We start from the raw sequence: 20,854 nt of genomic DNA, 5'->3' as shown, positions 1-20,854 counted from the left end.
GATGTATGGCAGTGTGCGTGTTAAGTGTGGAGTATCACTCAGTATTCTCTGTCGCACATGGCACAATGTCGGTTAACTGATGCTGTGAGAAAGAGGAAGAAGCCATTCTCCCATCAGCCCCCATGCTGCCCTGGCCACAATCATGTGGTTACTCTGACATGCTGAGTGTCTCACACTGGCTCTAACATGAAACCACTAGATATGTATGCAGCTGTGGTTTTATGAACACCAGGTAACTGCCAGACGTGGTGAGAATCACCGGATATCTTCCTGTGTGTGTGTGTGTGTGTGTGTGTGTGTGTGTGTGTGTGCATGCATACGTTTATGTGTGCGTGCATATGTTTGTGTGTGCGTCTGTGTGTGTGTGTGTGTGTGTGTGTGTGTGTGTGTGTGTGTCTGAATGAATGTGTACATACGTTTGTGTGTGTGTGCATGTGCGTGTGTGTGTGCGTGTGCGTGTGCGTGTGTGTGTATGTATGGTGAGAGTGTTCAGCAAAGTCACAAGTGGTGTGTGACATAGTATTTGCAATAAATATCACTGTCATATGGACATTTTTCCGTGAAAACCTATTTGCATTTACTCTGGATATCCAGGTTTCACTGAACCCCAGTTATATACTTAACTACTATTTTAACCTCCCTAACCTGCAGGAGTGGCGAGAATCAACTGGATAACGTTTGCCATGATGGCACGAGGAGCACACACAAAAAGAGCTTATTACCAGAGTATGTAGTTCTTCCACTATTTTCTCTGAAGTGAACACTATCAAAAAGATAGTTTTCAGAGATACCCATTTCAGTCTGTTATCTTCCTCATAAGGAGGAGCCTTAAAGGACTCTAGCACAAGGAGGAGGGGGATTACTGTTATGACTGTTATCAGTCCTAACATCCTCCACACTATTTGGTACTGTACATAGTGACCTGGCTGAGTCTGACTGGCAAGTTTAATAATGTCTCATGTTGTAGTGACAAGATGGCATTCTCAGTAAATCTAGTCTAGGCCTGCTTCTTGGTGGACGTATATAGGAGCCAGCAACAACATTTAACTAACGTGTTGTTTCTGTTTCACAACATTATACTGTATATAACTATAAACTGACAAAGTAAGACATGTAATTCTTTAATAAATAAAAGCTGTAATTTTTGCAAAGAAAATAAAACATTACGACATGTACTGTAGGAAAACGTCGGGGTTGCGCATGTAACCCTGTTCCCTGAGAAGGGAACGAGACGTAACATTTAGCATAACAGTATGGGAACGCCCTTGCGCGCATGACCAGTATCTGAAGCTTGTGTAAAATCATGCCTCTACTTATAGGTCTGCCATGATCAGGTGACTTGGCAATTAAGCATGTCGCATGGTGTATATATATATGGCACCTGTGAACCACAACGCCAGCCTCTATTATCTAAAGCGAAGACGCAATTCACAGACCTGCCCCGGTATGACAAAGCTATGCAATGTCTCGTTCCCTTCTCAGGGAACAGGGTTACATGCGTAACCCCGACGTTCCCTTTCAAAGGGAACTGCGACGTTGCATTTAGCATAACAGTATGGGAATGGGAATACCCACTCTGTCATACCGAGGGTACGGCCTGTTCAAAAGGACCCAAGCCCGAAGACACTCGAGCCTGGGGTGGAATGAATATCCAGGCTAATAATAACGAATGAATGTGTGTGGTGTAGACGATCCTGCAGCACCACACACATCCTGTAATGATACCCCTTTGGACAAAGCCTTCGAGGAGGTGACCACCCTAGTGGAATGAGCTCTTATGCCCAGAGGCATGGCGCGACCGCGCGCCTCCTAAGCCATAGAGATTATGTCCAATATCCAATTAGAGATGCACTGCTTCTGTGATGACACAGCATCACCTTTACTGTCGCCGCCAAAACAGACCAGCAGCTGCTCCGACTTACGCCACTGGCTGGAGCGGTGGACATAAGTACAGAGAGCTCTTACTGGACACAGCAGGTGCATCCTCTCTTGTTCCGGTGTGAGGAACGGAGGAGGGCAGAAGGCCTGCAACACCACAGGGTGGGCAGCCGATGTAGGCACTTTGGGAATATAATCCGGCCTAGGATACAGGAAGGCCTTGGCTAGTCCAGGGGCAAATTCAAAGCAGGAGGGGGCAACAGAGAGAGCTTGTAGATCTCCCACTCACTTGAGAGATGTCAGGGGCAGTAGAAGAGCTACCTTTAGAGTCAGAAGCTTCTCAGAGGCTGACTCTAAGGGCTCAAATGGGGCCCCTGACAGACTTTCCAAGACAACAGAAAGGTCCCAGGAAGGTATTCGCGGCCTGCAGATGGGCCTCAGCCGTCTGACACCTCAAAGTTAGAGGATGTTGCCCCACAGAGGCTCCATCAACAGGGGTGTGGCTGGCCGAAATGGTGGCCACGTAAACCCTGATTGTAGAAGGAGCCAACCCAGCTGAGAAACGTTCTTGTAAGAACTCCACGACTGTAGCTATTGCGCAGTTCACTGGGTCCAGCTGACGTTCCTCACAGCACAAGACAAAAAGCCGCCACTTGAACGCATACAATTTCCTTGTGGATGGTGCTCTAGCGTTTAACATGGTCTCTACAACCTCGGTTGTGAGACCAGAATCTATGAGCTGGTGCCCCTCAGGGGACAGGCCCACAGTTTCCATAGTTCTGGCCGTGGTAAATCAGCCCTCCGGCTTGAGACAGTAGATCCCTGCGGATGGGAATCTCCCAAGGAGTACCGTTGAGCAGGGAAATTATCTCCGAGAACCATATTCGAGCTGGCCAATAAGGTGCTACTAGCAGCAGACGTAGACGGTCTTGGCGAACTCTCGCTAGAACTTGTGGGAGCAGAGCGATCGGGGGGAAAGCATATAGACGTGACCTCGGCCACATGTGCTCCATGGTGTCCAGCCCCAATGGTGCAGGAGGAGTGAGGGCGAACCACAGTGAGCAGTGTGTTGTCTCCTCGGAGGCGAACACATCCACTTCCGCTTGTCCAAACCTCCACCATATGGACTCCACCACTTGTGGATGGAGCCACCAACCCCCGGGCCTCAGCCCCTGCCTCGACAGGATGTCTGCCCCTACATTCCGGATGCCCAGAATGTACATTGCACTCACTGACAAGAACTTTCCCTCTGCCCAGAGAAGGATTAGTTGCGCCTGCCTGAACAGGGGGCGTGAACGTAACCCTCCCTGGTGGTTGATATATGAGACCACCGCTATGTTGTCTGAAACAACTAGCACATTGTGACCTCTCAACTGAGGAAAAAAGAACTTCAGTGCTAGGAATACGGCCCACATCTCTAGGCGATTTATATGCCAATCCAGATGAGGGCCGCTCCAAAGACCATGAGCTGGACAGCCATTTAAGACTGCACCCCAGCCCGTGAGGGACATGTCTGTCATTACCGTCTTGCGGTAAGGAGACGCCACTAGAGTGTGACCCGAGGCTAGGAACTGCGGGCACCTCCAAATACTCAGAGCACGTAGGCATCGCCGCGTGACACTGATTACTCTCAGAGGTTTCATCCTCGTATGAAACCCCCGACTTTTCAGCCACCACTGAAACGGTCTCATGTGCAATAGGCCCAATGGTATGATGTTGGCTGCAGCTGCCATAAGGCCCAACAGCCTCTCGTAAAGCCTGGAGGGGATGCCCAGACCTAGCTTTATCTTGCTCAAAGTTGATAGGATTGATTGTACGCGTGTTGTGGATAGAAATGCCCTCATCGTAGTAGAATCCCATATAACCCCTAGAAAAGTTGTCCTCTGCACTGGAGAAAGCATACTTTTCTTGAGGTTCAACCTGAGCCCCAAGCTCCTCATGTGGGCGAGAACAACTTCTCGATGTTGAACCGCTTGTTCCCTGGATCGTGCTAGAATTAACTGGTCGTCCAGGTAGTTTAGTACAGATGCCCTGGAGTCGCAAGGGTGCCAGAGCAGCACCCATGCACTTTGTGAAGGAGCGAGGGGATAAAGCTAGCCCGAAGGGAAGAACCCGAAATTGGTATGTGTTTTCTCCAAACGCAAACCTCAGGAACTTCCTGTGACTGGGCGATATTCCTATGTGGAAATATGCATCTTTCAGATCTATAGTCACAAACCAGTCCTCGGACTGAATCTGTGGCACGATAAGTTTGAGCGTCAGCATCTTGAACCTCTATGTCCGAAGAGTACGGTTCAGATGATGCAGATCTAAAATTGGCCGCGTACTCCCATCTTTTTTGCGGACCAGGAAATAATGGCTGTAAAAACCTCCCTCCCTTAGGGAACGGGGTACATGTTCTATGGCCACTTTGTCCAAAAGGGAACTTACTTAATGCGCTAACATTGGGCTCTGCTCTGTGCTGACAACTGTGGTGAGCACACCTCTGAACCGGGGGCTCGAGCTCTGAGCTGGACCTGGTAACCCTTTTCTATGGTAGACAGAACCCATGGAGACACATTTGGCAATAGTTTCCACGCTGCCAAATGGTCTTTCACCGATGTTAGCTTATCCACATTTCGTTGGAGGGAAAGCATCATATTTCCGTTGCCCTGTGATGGTCACTGACCAGAGAAGACTGAAAACGGGGAATGGCCTTGGCCAGGGCAGGCCCTACAGTAGCACTGGGGGCTAACTGCGCTAGCAACCTCATGTCCCGTGATACGTCCTTCCGTGGCCCATCAGGACCGTTCCTTCATTGCCTGCTTTGCTTTTATGATCATTCTTAGATCAGGCCTCTTAGCAGGCTGTGGCTGTGGCCGCCCGGTCCCCCTGGATTTCTGCGGGGGGAGGCGGGCCGCCACACTCGTCTTCTGCATCTCCCTCGCACCAGCGCTGGCCTCCCTCTCATGGAGGCCCGTGCAAACTCGACACAACGGGGAAGGAACTGGCTGAACGCCGCCGTTTGCTGTTTTGCCTTGCGAAACCTGTCGATGATGGCATTGACCGCACCGCCAAACAGGCCGGAAGGTTTAACAGGGACGTTCAGCAAGGAGACCTTATCTTTGTCCCCCATACCTGAGAGGTTGAACCATAGGTGCCTTTCCGCCACAACCAGGCTACCCATTGAACGGCCGAAATGGCGGGCCGTTTGTTTGGTCGCCCGGAGAGATAAATCTGTGGCGCGGCTCTGCTCTGCCACTGCCTCGGGCCCAATTCCCTCACCAGTATCAAGCTCACTCAGCAGGTCTGCTTGGTAGGCCTGCAACACTGCCATTGTATGCAGGGACCCACAAGCAAGACCCGCTGCCGCATAGGCTTTGCCCACCAACGCCGCAGTGGCCTTACATGGCTTAGAAGGTAAAGTTGGCCTCCCTAAATTACCTGCCGTTGATGGACAGAAGTGGCTCGCAAGCGCCTCCTCCACCTTTGGCATCGCTAAATAGCCATGCTGCTCACTCCCCATGACGCCTGAGTAATCAGATGTTGCGGGGTTATAAACACGGCTAGTGTATGGTGTTCTCCAGAAGCGTGATATCTCATCATGCACTTCCGGAAAAAAGGGGAGTTTTGTGCGGTGCGAGGGAGCTTTATTTTTATTTTCACTGGAGACGAAGTGCTCATCCAGCCTGCTACGAGCCACTTCCTCTTCCCCGGGCCAGTCTATATTCAACTTTTGAACCGCCCTAGTGATCACCTCAAGCAGCTCTTTATATACTTGAGAGCTGCTGTCGGTTTTTGGTGCAATGGCACCCTCTACCGACTACTCGTAGTCAGCGAGGGTGTTTTGGCTTTCCATAGCGGAAGGAGGAGTCGCGACGCGAGCTCTAAAGTCAGGCGGAGAGCCGGACCCGGAAGACAGAGCAAGAGATAGAGCAGCGCTCGTCTCTGGCTGCTCTTCCAAATCCATACAAAAACCCCACGACCGCGAGGCTCTGAAATCCAACTCCCTTCGGACGAGAAGAGAGCGAGCCGAGAGCGGAGCTGCCTAATCGTGAAATGTTCACAATGCTGACAGTCAGAGCCCTCGAGGGCTGCTGTTTAAAAAAGGGATAGAAAACTTTAGAGATATTGAGAAATTCAGAGTAGAAATGAAGCAGGTTTTTTTATTTTAAATTTTTTTTATAATTTTTTACACAAACCACAGACATGCAGTCTCGCTGAAGATAATAAGGCTGCCGGTGTGGTTCACAGGTGCCATATATACCATGCGACCCGCTTAATTGCCACGTCACCTAATCATGGCAGGCCTATAAGTAGAGGCATGATTTTACACAAGCTGCAGATACCGGTCACGCGCGCAAGGGCGGTCCCCATACTGTTATGCTAAATGCAACGGCGAAGTTCCCTTTGAAAGGGAACGGCATCATGCCAGTCTGTTGTTCATAATTTTCCTATAAAAGCCCATCTCATCTTGTTTTATAGACAAAAATGAAATCAATCTGTAAAGCAGGCTAGTGTGGAGATCCGGTTTTCTACACAGTGATCCTGAAATCCTACAATGTTTCTGGAGTGAATCAAACCAATCAATACTTAAATAGTTCATAATGCACTTAACAGATAAAAAATCTGAACCCAGTGTGTTAAATAGAAACCATAATAATGAAGCACAATATATAAGAGTTTGATGTTTTGCACAATTTACATAGATAATGTGACACAAAGAAGAGTCATTAAAAATAGAAAAGATCACTTTATATTTGTCACCACAAACAATTCCCTACCAGACCAGCAGAGGGCATCTCTCTCATAGTATGAATTTTTTCCTTGGTTGATCCACTGATTTCCTATACAGACCTGTCTTGTGTTTCCCCTGACTGGTTCCCATTTATAAGTTCTATGTTTTCACTCGTTGTTGCTTAGCATTTGTTTTCATGAGTAGTTATTATGTAGTCTGTCAGAATTAGAAAGTAATGCAGTGTAAACATTGTCTAGTAGATTGTCCTATTTATTTCAACTGAATGTTATTTGTAGAGGACTTTTAACAGTAGACAAAGCAGCTTTAAGGAAAATAATTGTATTGTGTATATGAGACAATAAATGAAATCTGGATGTAGATTTAGATCTCTAATAAGCAATTATCTGTAGATCAGCTGTAGAAGCAGCTTTTTGGCACAAGATGTCGCTACGTAGTCGCTTAGCTATAGCTCTATAATCAAAGCCCTAGAAGAATATATACACAATTAAATTTTAATTATGCATTTTTAACCCCCCCCCCCTTTTTTTTTTTTTACATTTTAAGCCCTTTAACCCTCTTACCCATTAGTTCCCAGAGTATTATGTCCCACAACCCTATATTCCCCATAGAAACAGCACGCCAACCTTGAGTTCCCGGGCCAAAATTGACCCCAAATCAACATTTTAATTTTAACATTTTTAGGCCTTGAAACAACTTATGATAATGTATTTGTGTAATATTACTTTGAAAATTGAAGCAGTTCAGTGTTTTTACTAAACTTAGAGCACAATTCTTAACTAGAGAAATTACGAAAAATGCTCCCTAAAATCCTTATACTCTTTTTGAAGTACCATACGAGCATCAGCGTGGTCAATGCCTTTGAATAAATGCATTTTAGCGCCAAATCAAATGAATCATGAGAGTTTGCGTCACTATCAGTTTCGGTTTCAACATCGCCTGAACTTTGACTGCTGTCACTATCTAGAATCCTTGCTTTCACCTGTGTAACTGTATGTTTTCTTTTTTTTCACTGATTTAGATGTACCTGTGTTCACTGTAGGTGTAACTTTAGCTGGAACACAATTAGCTTTTCGCTTTGGCATTTTTAGTTAACTTCTACTATTACACCATCAGTTTATCAACAACATTCACTCTTGGATTATCTTTATCGTAATGACGTAATCACGTCGTGATGTCATGATGTCATCAATCTTCCGGGTCAAAAAAAAAAAAAAATTAATTAGTAAGGAATCATAGCAGAGTAATGCCGGTATGCCAGTCTTACGGGGATAATGTTTACACTGTAAAGCCGCTATATCGGCCTTATGGGTATTTGCCATAGACGACCAAGCCGGTATATCGTCCTTACGGGAATAGGTCAAAGATGGGCAAGCCGGTTTTTCGGCCTTACGGGGTTAGTGGGTTAAACTCTAATAAATTATGCTATTGATAACAATTATACTCTCATGATTAATCTTACTTTTCATAAGGAGTCATGATCATCACACGACCAGATTCTTGTCATATCACAGCAAACCAGCGACTCCATTTCCCAGAATGCACCACGAACTACAAACATGGCCGACAAAGACTGCAACTCCCAAACTCACACACAACACGTTCACCATCCTGAATTCCAATTAGAGACATATTCTGCCAATAACACCTTCACCCACACCACTACTTTATAGAGACTGTTCACACACTGTCTTTGAGAAGTATACACTCAGTTGATTAGCTCTCTTGTCTAAACCAAGCTTTGATATCGTGTTTATTTTTCTGGTTTTGGCTTTGTTCTCATTTTTGACCTCGTCTCTCTGTTTAACTTTGTTTTGACTGTTTGTCTGATCACCTGACCTCTGCCTGTATAAGTTTATGGGTTTTGCACTTGGTGTTTTTTGGTATTAAATTACATAACCTGCATGTGCTTCTGTCTTCGACTCCATTTCATGATTATTGTAAGTGCTCCTCACCTCACACATGGTAAATTTATCTTTATTATTTTCTGTAAGTCTAGGGAAACCCACTTGCTGGTAAACACTAGAATTCATGTGTGTAGAAATGAGTGAAGTTAATGCTGCAGATCATGCACATTTTTTTTTTTTTTTTTGCAATGTTGACACTATACATAAAAGATAGAATGACCACATGAGAAAATATATGAATAAATATTAATACTGTATATTGCAATATATATTAGGTCATGGAAAGAGTGATTAAAAGATTTTCAGAAATGAGACAGCGGTTGTTGTGGTTTCCTGATAATCACACTATATAACAGAGAGACACTCAGGCAGTGTGACAGTGTGTGTGTATTTCACTTTGAGAGACTGGTGTGTGTGTGTGCAGAAGAATCAGTAATGATGAAGTGCTTGTATCTTTTGTCTGTTGTGTTTCACGTCACTGCAGGTGAGTGAAGTTATTTTCTATTTTCTATTACAGAAAGGAGAGAGAATATTATCCAGTTCTTAGTTCAGCTGCTTTGTGTTTAGTTCATGTGGTTTCTGTCCAGACTGGGTTTACAGTCATGCCTTGTGGTATAATCTCCTTATTTAGACCTGTTCAGCTTTGATCATGTGGATTTTTTCTTCCTGATTAACTTCAGTCTAAAATGTACTGATGAAGAGAGGTGGGCAAATGAATAAGGAGGAATCTACAGTGAGATTATTTTACATCCCTATAATTATTTTGAAATGTTGTACTTCATATTGCATTCAGTAGAAAGTGAGTTTTTGTATGTTTGTTTCTGTAGGCTGTGCTCTCTATGGTGATAAACATGTAGATATCACAGGATACAAAGGTGGTTCAGTGCTGTTACCCTGCTCCTGCTTTAACCTGCACACCAAACCTCAGATATTCACCTGGGGGTCCTACAGAACAGGACGTCCGACAGAAGTGTTAAATGATGAACGCTACCGTGGCAGACTTCAGCTGTTTAATCACAATTCTCCAGGTAATCTGTCTCTGCTCATATCTGACCTGAGAGAAGAGGATGCGGTAGACTACAGGTGCAGGATTGAGAAGGAATACAGAGACATCAAGCTTCATGTTAAAGGTAAAGCATTTAAATACACAATAAAAGTTGATATTCAGTGAAAACAGACTTGATCAGTCTTCAAATGAATTATAGTTACATATGTAACAAAATGTCTTCTCCATGTACCATAACTGAGGGTTTTACACTACGAGTCATTTTGTGACACATTAAAATCAAGCTATAATTGGCAGTAAATATTGATTATGGATATCAGACTGGCCTGAAACTTTGGACTGGTATCAGATTGGATTTGACATATTTCTCAGTCTAATCTATGATTTATTTTGGTAACACTGTAGCGTTTATAGAGCTACATGACACCTGTATAATTCCTTCATTACAACTGACATAAGCCTACGTAAACATTTATAAAAGCTTCAAAATGTGTCAGTAGTCACGTTTCCATCCATGTTTTTTTTTTTTTTTTGCGATGAAAGCTTTAGCGCATTAAAATGTTTACTGATATAGCTGATGGAAATGCAAATTATTGATAGAATTTCACAAGCTTCTACATAATCGTTGTTCGTTTAACTTTAGCACATAAACTCTATATCGACATTTTAAATGGTGCGACAAAATAGTTTGGAAACAGTTTTTGTCGAGAAAAATGACATTCACGCAAAACAAAAGTGTCACATGACAGAATTTATCCATCAGTCGAGGAAAGAATAAGTGATGTGTGTGACATCCAGTGCACTGCAAACCTGTGACACAAGATGCGGCAAGGAATTACTGTATGCAATTTCATTGGCCTCCGCTACATTCAGCAGCCTGATATAATGCCGCATTCATTTTTCTTAAATAGCTGTGCATACACCATATACACATCCATGGACGGTCGTTTTATTGACCCTGAAAGTTTCCCCCAATACACTGTACTCGGCGCAGGATGCCAGCTTGAACAGGGCGAGAGTAATCTGCTTTCTGGTCGGAACCGTTGGTACGATGGCAACCAGCTCACTAACACTACCTCCACCATGGGCAGGGCCGGAGTGGGACACATTTTCAGCTCGGGAGTTTAATTCCGAAAACCAGCCCATTTTATTATGGTGGAAGAACTTGGATAAATGAAGTGACAGTTCAGTTCTTACTATCCCGTTATATTTATGACTGACATGTTTCAACAAGAATATAAGTTATCTTAAAATAAATTACAAATAACAGCCTACTGAGTATAGTTTTCTTCTACAAAAAGTCCAACAGTAACATTATGAAAAACAATGTTTGTTTGCATTCAAACTAATATGAAGTATTTCACTAAGAAATATACTTTTTGGCAGCTACCTCACGCCACGACATGTGACGACGGTTTGTTTATATCTCCACAGTAAGAACATGACTATGTGCACGTGTGTGTATGACAGAGAGAGAGAGAGAGAGAGAGAGAGAGAGAGCGAGCATGTGTGTTGAGGTGTTGAGGCAGGTGACGTGAGAAAACAGCACTTTTTAATGCATACATAACTGATGCGCTGCTTTAAATACAAATGTAGTGTAATTTGTTACTTTAGTTATTAGTCACGCAATAATGTAACACATGCTTATTTTATGAGCTCAATTCATGAGCGTCCCACCGCGAATTCTGACGATTCTCCTGATGAGCCACTCCGGCTATGCCCATGGGCTTCAGCATACTTGGAGCTCTATCAGACGATCAGCTGCTCCATTCTGACCTCGTCCTCTGATATTTCATACAAGTGCAATTATTTGTGAAATTAAAATGAATGTAAGCTCGCCAATTTCATTTAATTCTCTCAATATTCTCTCCATATTACAAAGATTTGAGGACATGTGGGATGTAAAAGTTACACAATTTGCGATATACCGTCAAATCCTTCACTATGTAACATAAAGCAAGTTTTCATGTCACCATTTAGTCCAATTTCCACGTTTGAGACACATTACAGAAATGTCACCTTTGTCCATTTCTTCACAATTTTACCCTCATGCATAAAACTATTAGCCACCTCATTACCGTTATGTGACACAGACAGACCAGAAGGAGACTGAGCTACAAACTGAGTTGTTCTAATGATCTAATGTAAGTCATTACACAACCTTACCTCAACAGAAATCTATATCACTAGACAAGCTCTTCTCTCATCTTGACATTTACATTGAGAAATGCAGTCTTTATATCAGCTGACACTTATTGGAATAAGTCTTTATAAATATTTATGTAGGCTCATGTTACGTGTCATGAAGGGTTTATGTAGGTGTCATTTAGCCTTGTCAACATGTCTCTTAATAATGTTTACCTTTATTTATAAAGAAGAGAAAATGTTTCTGTTAAAAGTAAATGTTTTCATTAATGACTGTGAGCATGCTTTACTCCAGTGTCATGTGCCATATCAGTGATAAAAACAGTCATTATTGGAGAGTCACGTGACCCGTGAGCACGATGGCAGCTTAGTTCAGTGGTTCTGCCGACTCTACTTATATTCAACGACTTATCCATGTTAATTAACTAACTGTTTGTACAGTTGTTTATCAAAGCAGAGTGTAAAATCCTGCAAGACAGATTAGATAACATTCAGAAGGACTTGTCTGGCTGTTCAAATTCTGTAAGAGAATTGCGTGACAGATTTACCAGCCTGAGCAGTCGAGTAAAACAGAACAAATCTTTTTAAAATGTTCCACTAAACTTGTGACCTATGAGGAGAAGTTAACTCATTCAGAAGACCGGAGCCACAGGGATAATGTTCACATAACATTTGTTTATATTATTTTACAGTTATAACATAATGCAACAGAAACTGTTCATATTTTCACATAGCTGGAATGTGAAAAGATAAAATGATCCCAGCGAGCTGCCTGTCTTGATTATTTGCATAGACAGCACGTTGACATGGCACTTAATCAAGAGTCACACTTGAGGAAATCAGGTGTCCAGAGCTTCTCTAATAAATTTTATGATGTTGCTGCATCAACGTCATTAGACAGTAAATCTCGGGGTTCACTTGTCGTGTTGAAACAAAGGCTTTCTTTTAACATCTTGGAACAGTATAGCTGTGAGGATAGTAGAGTGTCATTCATAAAAGCATACAGTCATGTGAAAAAATAATTACACCACATGGAAATTGTTGTCTTTTTTATTTTTTAATTTTTTTACATATTTGGACAAGCAAACATTTGACCCTCTTTGAAACAGTGCCTATTAATAAAGGTGATACACTATCAAATGACACATAAAATTGACATTTTGTAGTAATTTTCACAGTTTAAATGAACAAATAACAGATCAGTCCCATGGAAAAAGTAAGTACACCCCTGCATTTATCACACCTTAAAATCCATAAAATTAGAATCAGGTGTAGATTGGGTGAAGGTGATTCGGACCTGCTTAGGGAGTGCACGTGGAACCTGTCTTATTTATACCACTCTCATATCTAGTGTCTGGTGTTCCCTTTGTTTTTGAGGTTTGTGGTGTCATCATACCAAGAGCTAAAGAGTTCTGTAAGGCCTTCAGATAAAAGGTTGTGGAGGCCTATGAGTCTGGCAAGGGATTTAAAAAAAAAAATCTTCAAATAATTTGAAATACATTGTTCCACTGTAAGGAAAATAATCTACAAATGGCGCAGATTTCGAACAACTGCCCATTTGTCCAGGACTGGCTGTCCCAGCAAATTCAGCCCAAGAGCAGACCATCTGATGCAAAAAGAAGTCTCAAAGAACCCAAAATTTAATCACAGAGTCTGCTACTAAGTGTCACAACTGTTGTTGTGAAAGTACATGCTTCTACAATCTGAAAGAGATTCCACAAAGTTGACCTGCATGGGAGGCGTGCCAGGAAAAAGCCTTTGCAAGACTACAGTTTGCCATGGAGCATCTAGGCACAGACCAGGCCTTTTGGAATAATGTGCTCTGGACAGACGAATCAAAGACAGAGTTGGTTGGCCACAGTAACAGCTACCAAAGACAGATTTTCAGGAGAAGCACCTCATACAAACAGGACTGGACAGCTTCTATTCATTGATTAAACTATGAATTCTGCATCATATCAAAGAGTACTTGAAGATAATGTGAGGCCATCTGTCTGAAAGTTGAAGTTGAACCGAAAGTGGACCTTTCAACAGGATAATGATCCTAAGCACACAAGAAATTCCACCAACGAATGGCTCAAAAAGAAGAAATGGAGGGTTATGGAATGACCTAGTCGTTCTGGATTTGAATCTCATTGAAATGTTGTGGGGGATTTGATATGAGTACTGCATGCAAGAGAACCCTCAAACATCTTGCAACTGAAAGAATAATGCATGGAAGAGTAGTCACAAATTTCAGCAAGCTGAGGTCAGAGACTGGGGGAAAATTATGAGAAATGCCTACAAGAAGTTATTTCTTCTAAAGGGGGCAATGCTAGCTTCTGAGGCCAAGTGTGTACTTACTTTTTCCACAGAATATCAGATATTTTGATATTTCTGAATAAATGAAAACGCTGATGTTCCTTGTGGTTTTGGGGCTTCCATGGTGTGTACTTATTTTCTCACATGACTCTCTCTCTATATATGGAATATATATGGTGGGATGGAACTTACAAATGGTAAGACTGTTCGTGCTCACACTTTTTATTTTATCTTATTATTTTTATTTTATACCAATGAATCTTTGTACATTAACATTGATTGCAGTCTTGAATAACCATTTGATATAAAAAAAAAAGTAACTCATTTTAACAAGTTTTGTCATTCTTTTCAGTAGGAATAAGAGAAACTTCAACACACTCGAGGAAAAAACACACAACACCTCCATCAGAACCGCCTCAGAGTAAAACAACAAACTCTCCACCTGCATCATTCTCAACAACACTGGAACAAGGTAAACAGCAAACACACAGCAACCTCCCCCTAGGTGCCAAAACTTTTCATCAGTGAGGAAAAAAAAACATGTATTATTTCCTTTATTTACTGAATTACATCTCTGAAACACTCTGTCTTATTGAATGTATCTATAATAACTCATATAAAGTGTAATAGAAAAGTTATTTTCCTGTAACTTGTGCGTCACTTCTTCATTCTGTTCTTAGCTGTAAATAGATGCGTGTGACTTTCACACATTTTTATGCTGTCCCTCTGTCAGTGAACATCTTCACTTCCTGCATTACGCCTTATTTGTAGTTTTCTTTTTTCCCCATAACGCCATAAAAGGCAAAACTCACAGTGAGCTCAATCGTCCAATAATGCAGCTCAACCACTGCCGCTACCACAGACACACAATTTAAACATAATAATCTTAATAAAAATGGTACATAAAATATCAGTAACCTATCGTCAGATATATGATATGAAGGCAGTCAATCAAGGTTCATGTTATTGAGTCTCCTTATACAGTATGTAAATGTACACACACTCACTGTCACGGTTTCCCCTTTAAGCAGCGCGCGGGAGAGCATGTGAGCGCGCATGGACAAGCAAGGTGCGCGAGCACCTGCTTTTCCCTTGTTGACAATCATGACATTTCGACACGTGCATTTGTTATGTTTGTGTTATGTCTCCTCCATGTTCTGTCATTGGCTATTGTTTCACGTGGGTCTGAATTACCCTCAGCCGTCAGCCCTTAGGACGCTGATTAAGTTTGTGTACATATACCGCGCGCCTCCCAGCACACGGCGCGGAATATTAGAATAGATTTGATAAGATATATTAGAGTCGATTAGTTTAGAGGCCGTTCCATAGTTAACCATAGTCATAGCCCGTTTCATGTTTAGATTCATCTGTTTAGTTCACGCTGGTTTCTCCGCTCTCAGTTCATAGTCATAGCTTATGATTCATGTTTTGTATCTGGACCCTGTTTTCCGTACCACGACATAGTTTCCTGCCTTGCCCAGTTTATGTCTGTTTGCCGATCGCCTGACCTCTTGCATGTTTGTGGATCACGTTTTGGATCACGTTTTGGATTTACCTGCCTGTGTCTCTCAATAAAACTGTTTACCTGCGATTGCATCCGTCCTTATCTCCGTTGCGTCACAAAACGTGACACCCACAAGCTCTCGTAGGATACGAACGTTAAATGCATTTTCCAGAATACCAGACTTATTGTGTAAATGCTCCTACGAAGGATTTAGGGATAAATTCATTGCTGTTCAGTTTGATAAATAAGGAGCAGTGACTTGAGCAAAGCAAATCCAATGACTGTTAAAGACCGAAACAATATCAACAACAGTTCCTTTAAAATTAAAACGACGAAGACCGATATTGTAAAAAGACTAAAATTAGTCTGGCAGTGACACTAGTAAATCTCTAGTAGTGATATGGTGTTAGGCATGGGCGTAGAATCCACAGGGGATGCAGGGGACGTGTCCCACGCACTTCTAATAAAATGTAAATTCATCCCCTGCACTTTTCACTGGCCATGGCCAATTTGCGCATCTTTTCTATATGTGTACGTGTCAAAGTCTTTACGTGACCTGATGTTGCCATGACAATTGGTCACTCACGTCACGCCCATGCTCACACCCATGACACATGGCTTTAATCCAGTGCCAGTGAATCCAGTGAATATAATAAAGTAGTGTGTGAATATAAGTATATCTTATATACTGTGTGCTATGTATATGTAATACAACATACACTAAACACAATTTGCAATATTTAAATAATACAGTGCAATATACAATATAACATACAAGTACAGAATCATAAATTGCATATTAAGCCAATTAAGAACAAGAAGAGATAAAACTCATCAATTAGACAAAAAAGTTCAGAAAAAAAATACCCTTGACATTCTGTCCTCCAGCACATCTGTAATGATGGCTACGCTCCTGTGTGTAACTACAGCTTATTTTTCATGTTTACATCATGTTTTCAAAAACTCAAAAAAGTCCATTTTCAACCAAATCAAACAATAAACAAAGTGTTACTTTAAAAATAATAATAATAATAATGAGAAAAACTATAATTAATTATATTGTTAAATCCTAAAAACACTCCAGTAGGTGGACTGCCTAAGATAACCTACCCCCAGTTATGATTGTGTGTGTGTGTGTGTGTGTGTGTGTGTGTGTCAAATTTACATATCTTTGTTATTTTATTGGAATTTCTATGGTTAAATTTTTCTGTACTTTGGATTTACTCCCTGCTAAAAGTCATTGCGTTGTGAGTGATAAAGCGTTCTTGTTCAGAGAGACTTTGCTTGTGTTCTGGTAGAATGAGGTTTTGAGGCGTGTATGAAGTGTATAATTTAGTACATTAGAGAACTCTCACAATCTCTGTCTTAATGAATTATCTTCAAGAACTCATATAAAGTGTAATAGAAAAGTTATTTCCCAGTAACTTGTAATGTACGTCATTTCTTCATTCTCTTTTGGACTGTAAATAGATGCGTGTGAATTTCACACCTTCTTCTGCTGTCCCTCTGTCAGTGACCATCTTCACTTCCTGCATTACGCCATAGTTATAGTTTATTACATTTAGTTCAATTCAATTATTAATGCTCTTCACACAGTTAACACATCATCAGTCAATGTGGACTGAACTGTGTATCACTTTTCGGTGCTTTGACACAAAAAGTATTGAATAACTTCAGCTTTCAAAATTCATGAATTCTTTTCTCGGCCAAACTCCAACAAAGCTATGTGTATCTACAGCTGATTTTTCCACGTGTTTACATATTGACCAGTACAAGTGCAAAACCAAGCAAAGTGGTACTTTTTTATAATAATAAAATGTTTTTTTAAACAAAAAAATAAATAATCCCAGCTGATTTCTAATTTAACCTCACGCAGCTGTTGTGTTTTTGATTCATTACCATCTATACAAAAGGGGAACCCTGTGGATCTATGAGCAGTGTGGTGATGCAGTGGGTAGCGTTGTCTCCTCACAGCTCCAGGGTCCCCGCTTCAGTCCTGAGCTCAGGCTTCTGTCTGTGTGGAGTTTCTGTGCTTGTTCTCCCCATGTCCATGTGGGTTCCCACCGGGTTCTCCGGTTTCCTTCCACCTTCTAAAATACACCAGTAGGTGGACTGACCAAGATAAATTGCCCCTAGTTATGATTGTGTGTGTGTGTGTGGTTCCTGCATTGACCGCTGCACAATCCAGGTTGTATTTCCAGTATACTACACAAATATGTCGTTGAGAGAGAGAGAGCCTAGAGTTCTGGTAGAATGAGTTGGGTTTAATGCGTGTATGAAGTGTTACGGTAGTTATAGTACATTATGGATGTGAGGTTATCTGCTGTACTGAGCTGCACGCTGGTAAAGCCAACTGTGTGAAGAACTTTGATAAAGTGAACATAGTATTGAGAAATGTGTGTAAGTAATTGTAAAAAATCGAAACAGATCAGTTTAAAGAAATCTGTACATTGTGTAGTGTTACTCTCTCCAAGTGGTCTTTATTTTCAGATGTAGTTGTAACATGGTGTCTAATCACAGCTGTTTAACTACAAGTAGATCAATGGGATTTAAAAGACAAAATACACACATGATCACAAGATAGTGTAACACACACAGTAGTTAGGGACTGGAGTGAGAAACAAGAGATTAGGGGTTTGAGTCCAGCTGATGATGATCCACTACTGTGCCTGTGTGTTTAAATAAAACTCTTCATGAAAAACTGGACAATTCCTTCAACCTCATGACTTGTTTTTTTTCTCTCACCATCAGCTGTGAGCTTTATATTGACAGAGGTGAACCTTTCCTAATCAAACCAACACTAAAATATGGTACAATCCTAACTAAACTAAATATAAACAAACAAAAATAATCATCTGCTTGCTGCATGTACCAATTCTCAAATTACTCCAAACTGTATTTTACATATGAACTAATTATATGGAAATTAAATCATTTATTTTACATATATATTAATATCCATTCATTCTTATTGAAACTAAGTAGTCAGTAGTAAAACAGACATTTCATGATTTTACAATTAAATGTACTGAAGCATAAAATTCATTTTGAAATGTTGTACTCATATTGTATTCAGTAGATTGTGAGTTTTTGTATGTTAGTTTCTGTAGGCTGTGCTCTCTCTGTTGATGATCCAAGAGAAATCACAGTCTTCAAATGAATTATAGTTACATATGTAACAAAATGTCTTCTACATTTACCATAACTGAGGGTTTTACACTACGAGTCATTTTGTGACACATTAAAATCAAGTTATAAATGACAGTAAATACTGATTATGGATATCAGACTGGCCTGAAACTTTGGACTGGTATCAGATTGGATTTGAAATATTTCTCAGTCTAATCTATGATTTATTTTGGTAACACTGTAGTGTTTATAGAGCTACATGCCACCTGTATAATTCCTTCATTACAACTGACACAAGTCTACATAAACATTTATAACGGCTTCAGTAGGTGTCAGTGGCACTTTGTTTTATCAGTGTTAATGTTAAGGTAAATAAATGTAACTTTTTGGTATGTATATCTGATACATCACAATTAATGTTAATATGACATGAAACATTAAAACCAAACTCACTCTAATTGACAGTCAGAGAAAATCTACATAACACACTTTACATAATGATATAAAGAAAGTCAACCTGGAAAGCATCATAACACCATTTAATGTCTACAGAAATCTGTCATTAGGCTAGGTGTTATATCAACTTAACATGAACATTGATAAACACAGTCTGTACATCAGCTGACGCTTTAGGAAGTCTTTTAAATACATGTCTTCATAAATATTTATTTAGGTTCATTTCAGTTGTTATGAAGGGTTTATGTAGGTGTCATGTAGCCCTATGAAGATATCTCTTAAGTAATGTCTTACCTTTATTTATAAGATAAGGTACATGCCATAAACATGTATGTTAATAAGTATGTTTTTATGCAAGGTGAAGTCTGTTAACTGGAAGTATTATTTTCCATTGTAAGAACATCATTAGCTGAAATAAAATAATTAAAACAGATATTAAAGGTACATGTTTTCATTAATGACTGTGAGCATGCTTTACTCCAGTGTCACGTGCCACATTACTAACAGTGATAAAAACAGTCATTAGTTTAAAAAAGTTTTGTGTTTTCAGTAGGAAGAAGAGAAACTTCAACACACTCGAAGAAACCAGACACAACAACTCCATCAGAACCGCCTCAAAGTAAAACAACAAACTCTCCACCTGCATCATCCCCAACAACACTGGAACAAGGTAAACAACAAACACACAGCAGCCTCCCTCTAGGTACCAAAACTTTTCATCAGCAATGAAAAAACACATCTGTATTATTACATTTATTAACATTTTTGGATGTATTTTATTACACAGTTTTTTGCGTGAAGATGTGAAGGTACTACACACACACACACACACACACACACACACACACATACACACACACACACACAACACATTTTGCGATAGATTAAATTAAACCTGTAGAAGCAGCAGCACTTCTGTAAGTATCTCTGGATAAGGAAAATGAACTCCAACTGTATTCTTAATTTAATCTCCATTTCATTCTACATGGCTTCTACAATAACAGTTATAGCAGATTTGTTTCTACCTTTAGAGATTTAGTTGTATTTGTGATACTCTGCAGGTAACACACATGTAACACACATGCTCTCATTGAACAGTGAGTTATAGGAAAATATCTTCTGCTGCTTCTATCAGAACAACACATGGTGTAAAGAAAGAAGTCAGATTTGGAGATTTGTGTCGTCAAAAAGCTTTTTTCAGCAGTAAAAGCCATAGAATTTTATATGTGTGATATATGTATAATTTTCATGTTCTGACTTTTCTCAGATTGGGTCTGATGTCACTGTAGGTACTACTGTTATTTACACTTACTACTCTACTGACCCACATTAACACAGCCGGTGCAGCAGATCACCACTGGACAGAAAACTGAATATAGCAGCATTATAACAAACTAATCCAGAGTAAATATAGACACATTCTCAGATATTATAGAATAATGCTGAAAACATATATTAAATACACTCTATGGCCAGCACGGGATTCACAATATTGACTTTTTGTGATTTTTATACATTTTACAATTAAATATCAGATTCAGGCATAAACATGTGTGTTACATTTACTTATGTTAGCTAAGTGTATTGTTCTGCATTCATTGTTTATCATTAATTGCTGATGGATGATCTCGCTAATTATATTTTGAGTGTACGTGTCATTTTATATCTTATGTGTACCATACTTATATCAGGTTAAGAAATGAAAGCTCTAGAAGGCTGTTGTCATCATGCTGTTTTGTGTAAGAAGACTGCTATAGAAGTTCTTGTTTGTGACTTTATTGACTGGGTAAAAA

The 20,854-nt window shown here is 40.6% G+C and overlaps 1 protein-coding gene across 2 annotated transcripts; it reads left to right on the top strand.

Moving 5' to 3' along the window:
• Positions 1-9,253: 9,253 nt before the first annotated feature.
• On the top strand, positions 9,254-20,854 carry LOC128620355 (uncharacterized). 2 transcript variants are annotated; one of them, XM_053645286.1, is made up of 5 exons: positions 9,254-9,650; positions 14,325-14,444; positions 19,612-19,731; positions 19,849-19,870; positions 20,329-20,854. In XM_053645286.1, exons 1-4 carry the CDS (start codon positions 9,332-9,334, stop codon positions 19,866-19,868), a joined length of 579 nt encoding a protein of 192 aa, XP_053501261.1. In that variant the 5' UTR covers positions 9,254-9,331; the 3' UTR covers positions 19,869-19,870; positions 20,329-20,854. The 2 variants fall into 2 exon arrangements, with proteins under 2 accessions (XP_053501261.1, XP_053501253.1); XM_053645278.1 differs by lacking the exons at positions 19,849-19,870; positions 20,329-20,854 and having other exon boundaries at positions 19,612-19,834.

This window comes from Ictalurus furcatus, chromosome 2 (genome assembly GCF_023375685.1).
Source record: "Ictalurus furcatus strain D&B chromosome 2, Billie_1.0, whole genome shotgun sequence".
NCBI lineage: Eukaryota > Metazoa > Chordata > Actinopteri > Siluriformes > Ictaluridae > Ictalurus > Ictalurus furcatus.
Note: the sequence above shows the minus strand (reverse complement) of the source record. Positions and strands in the feature narration are given on the sequence as shown.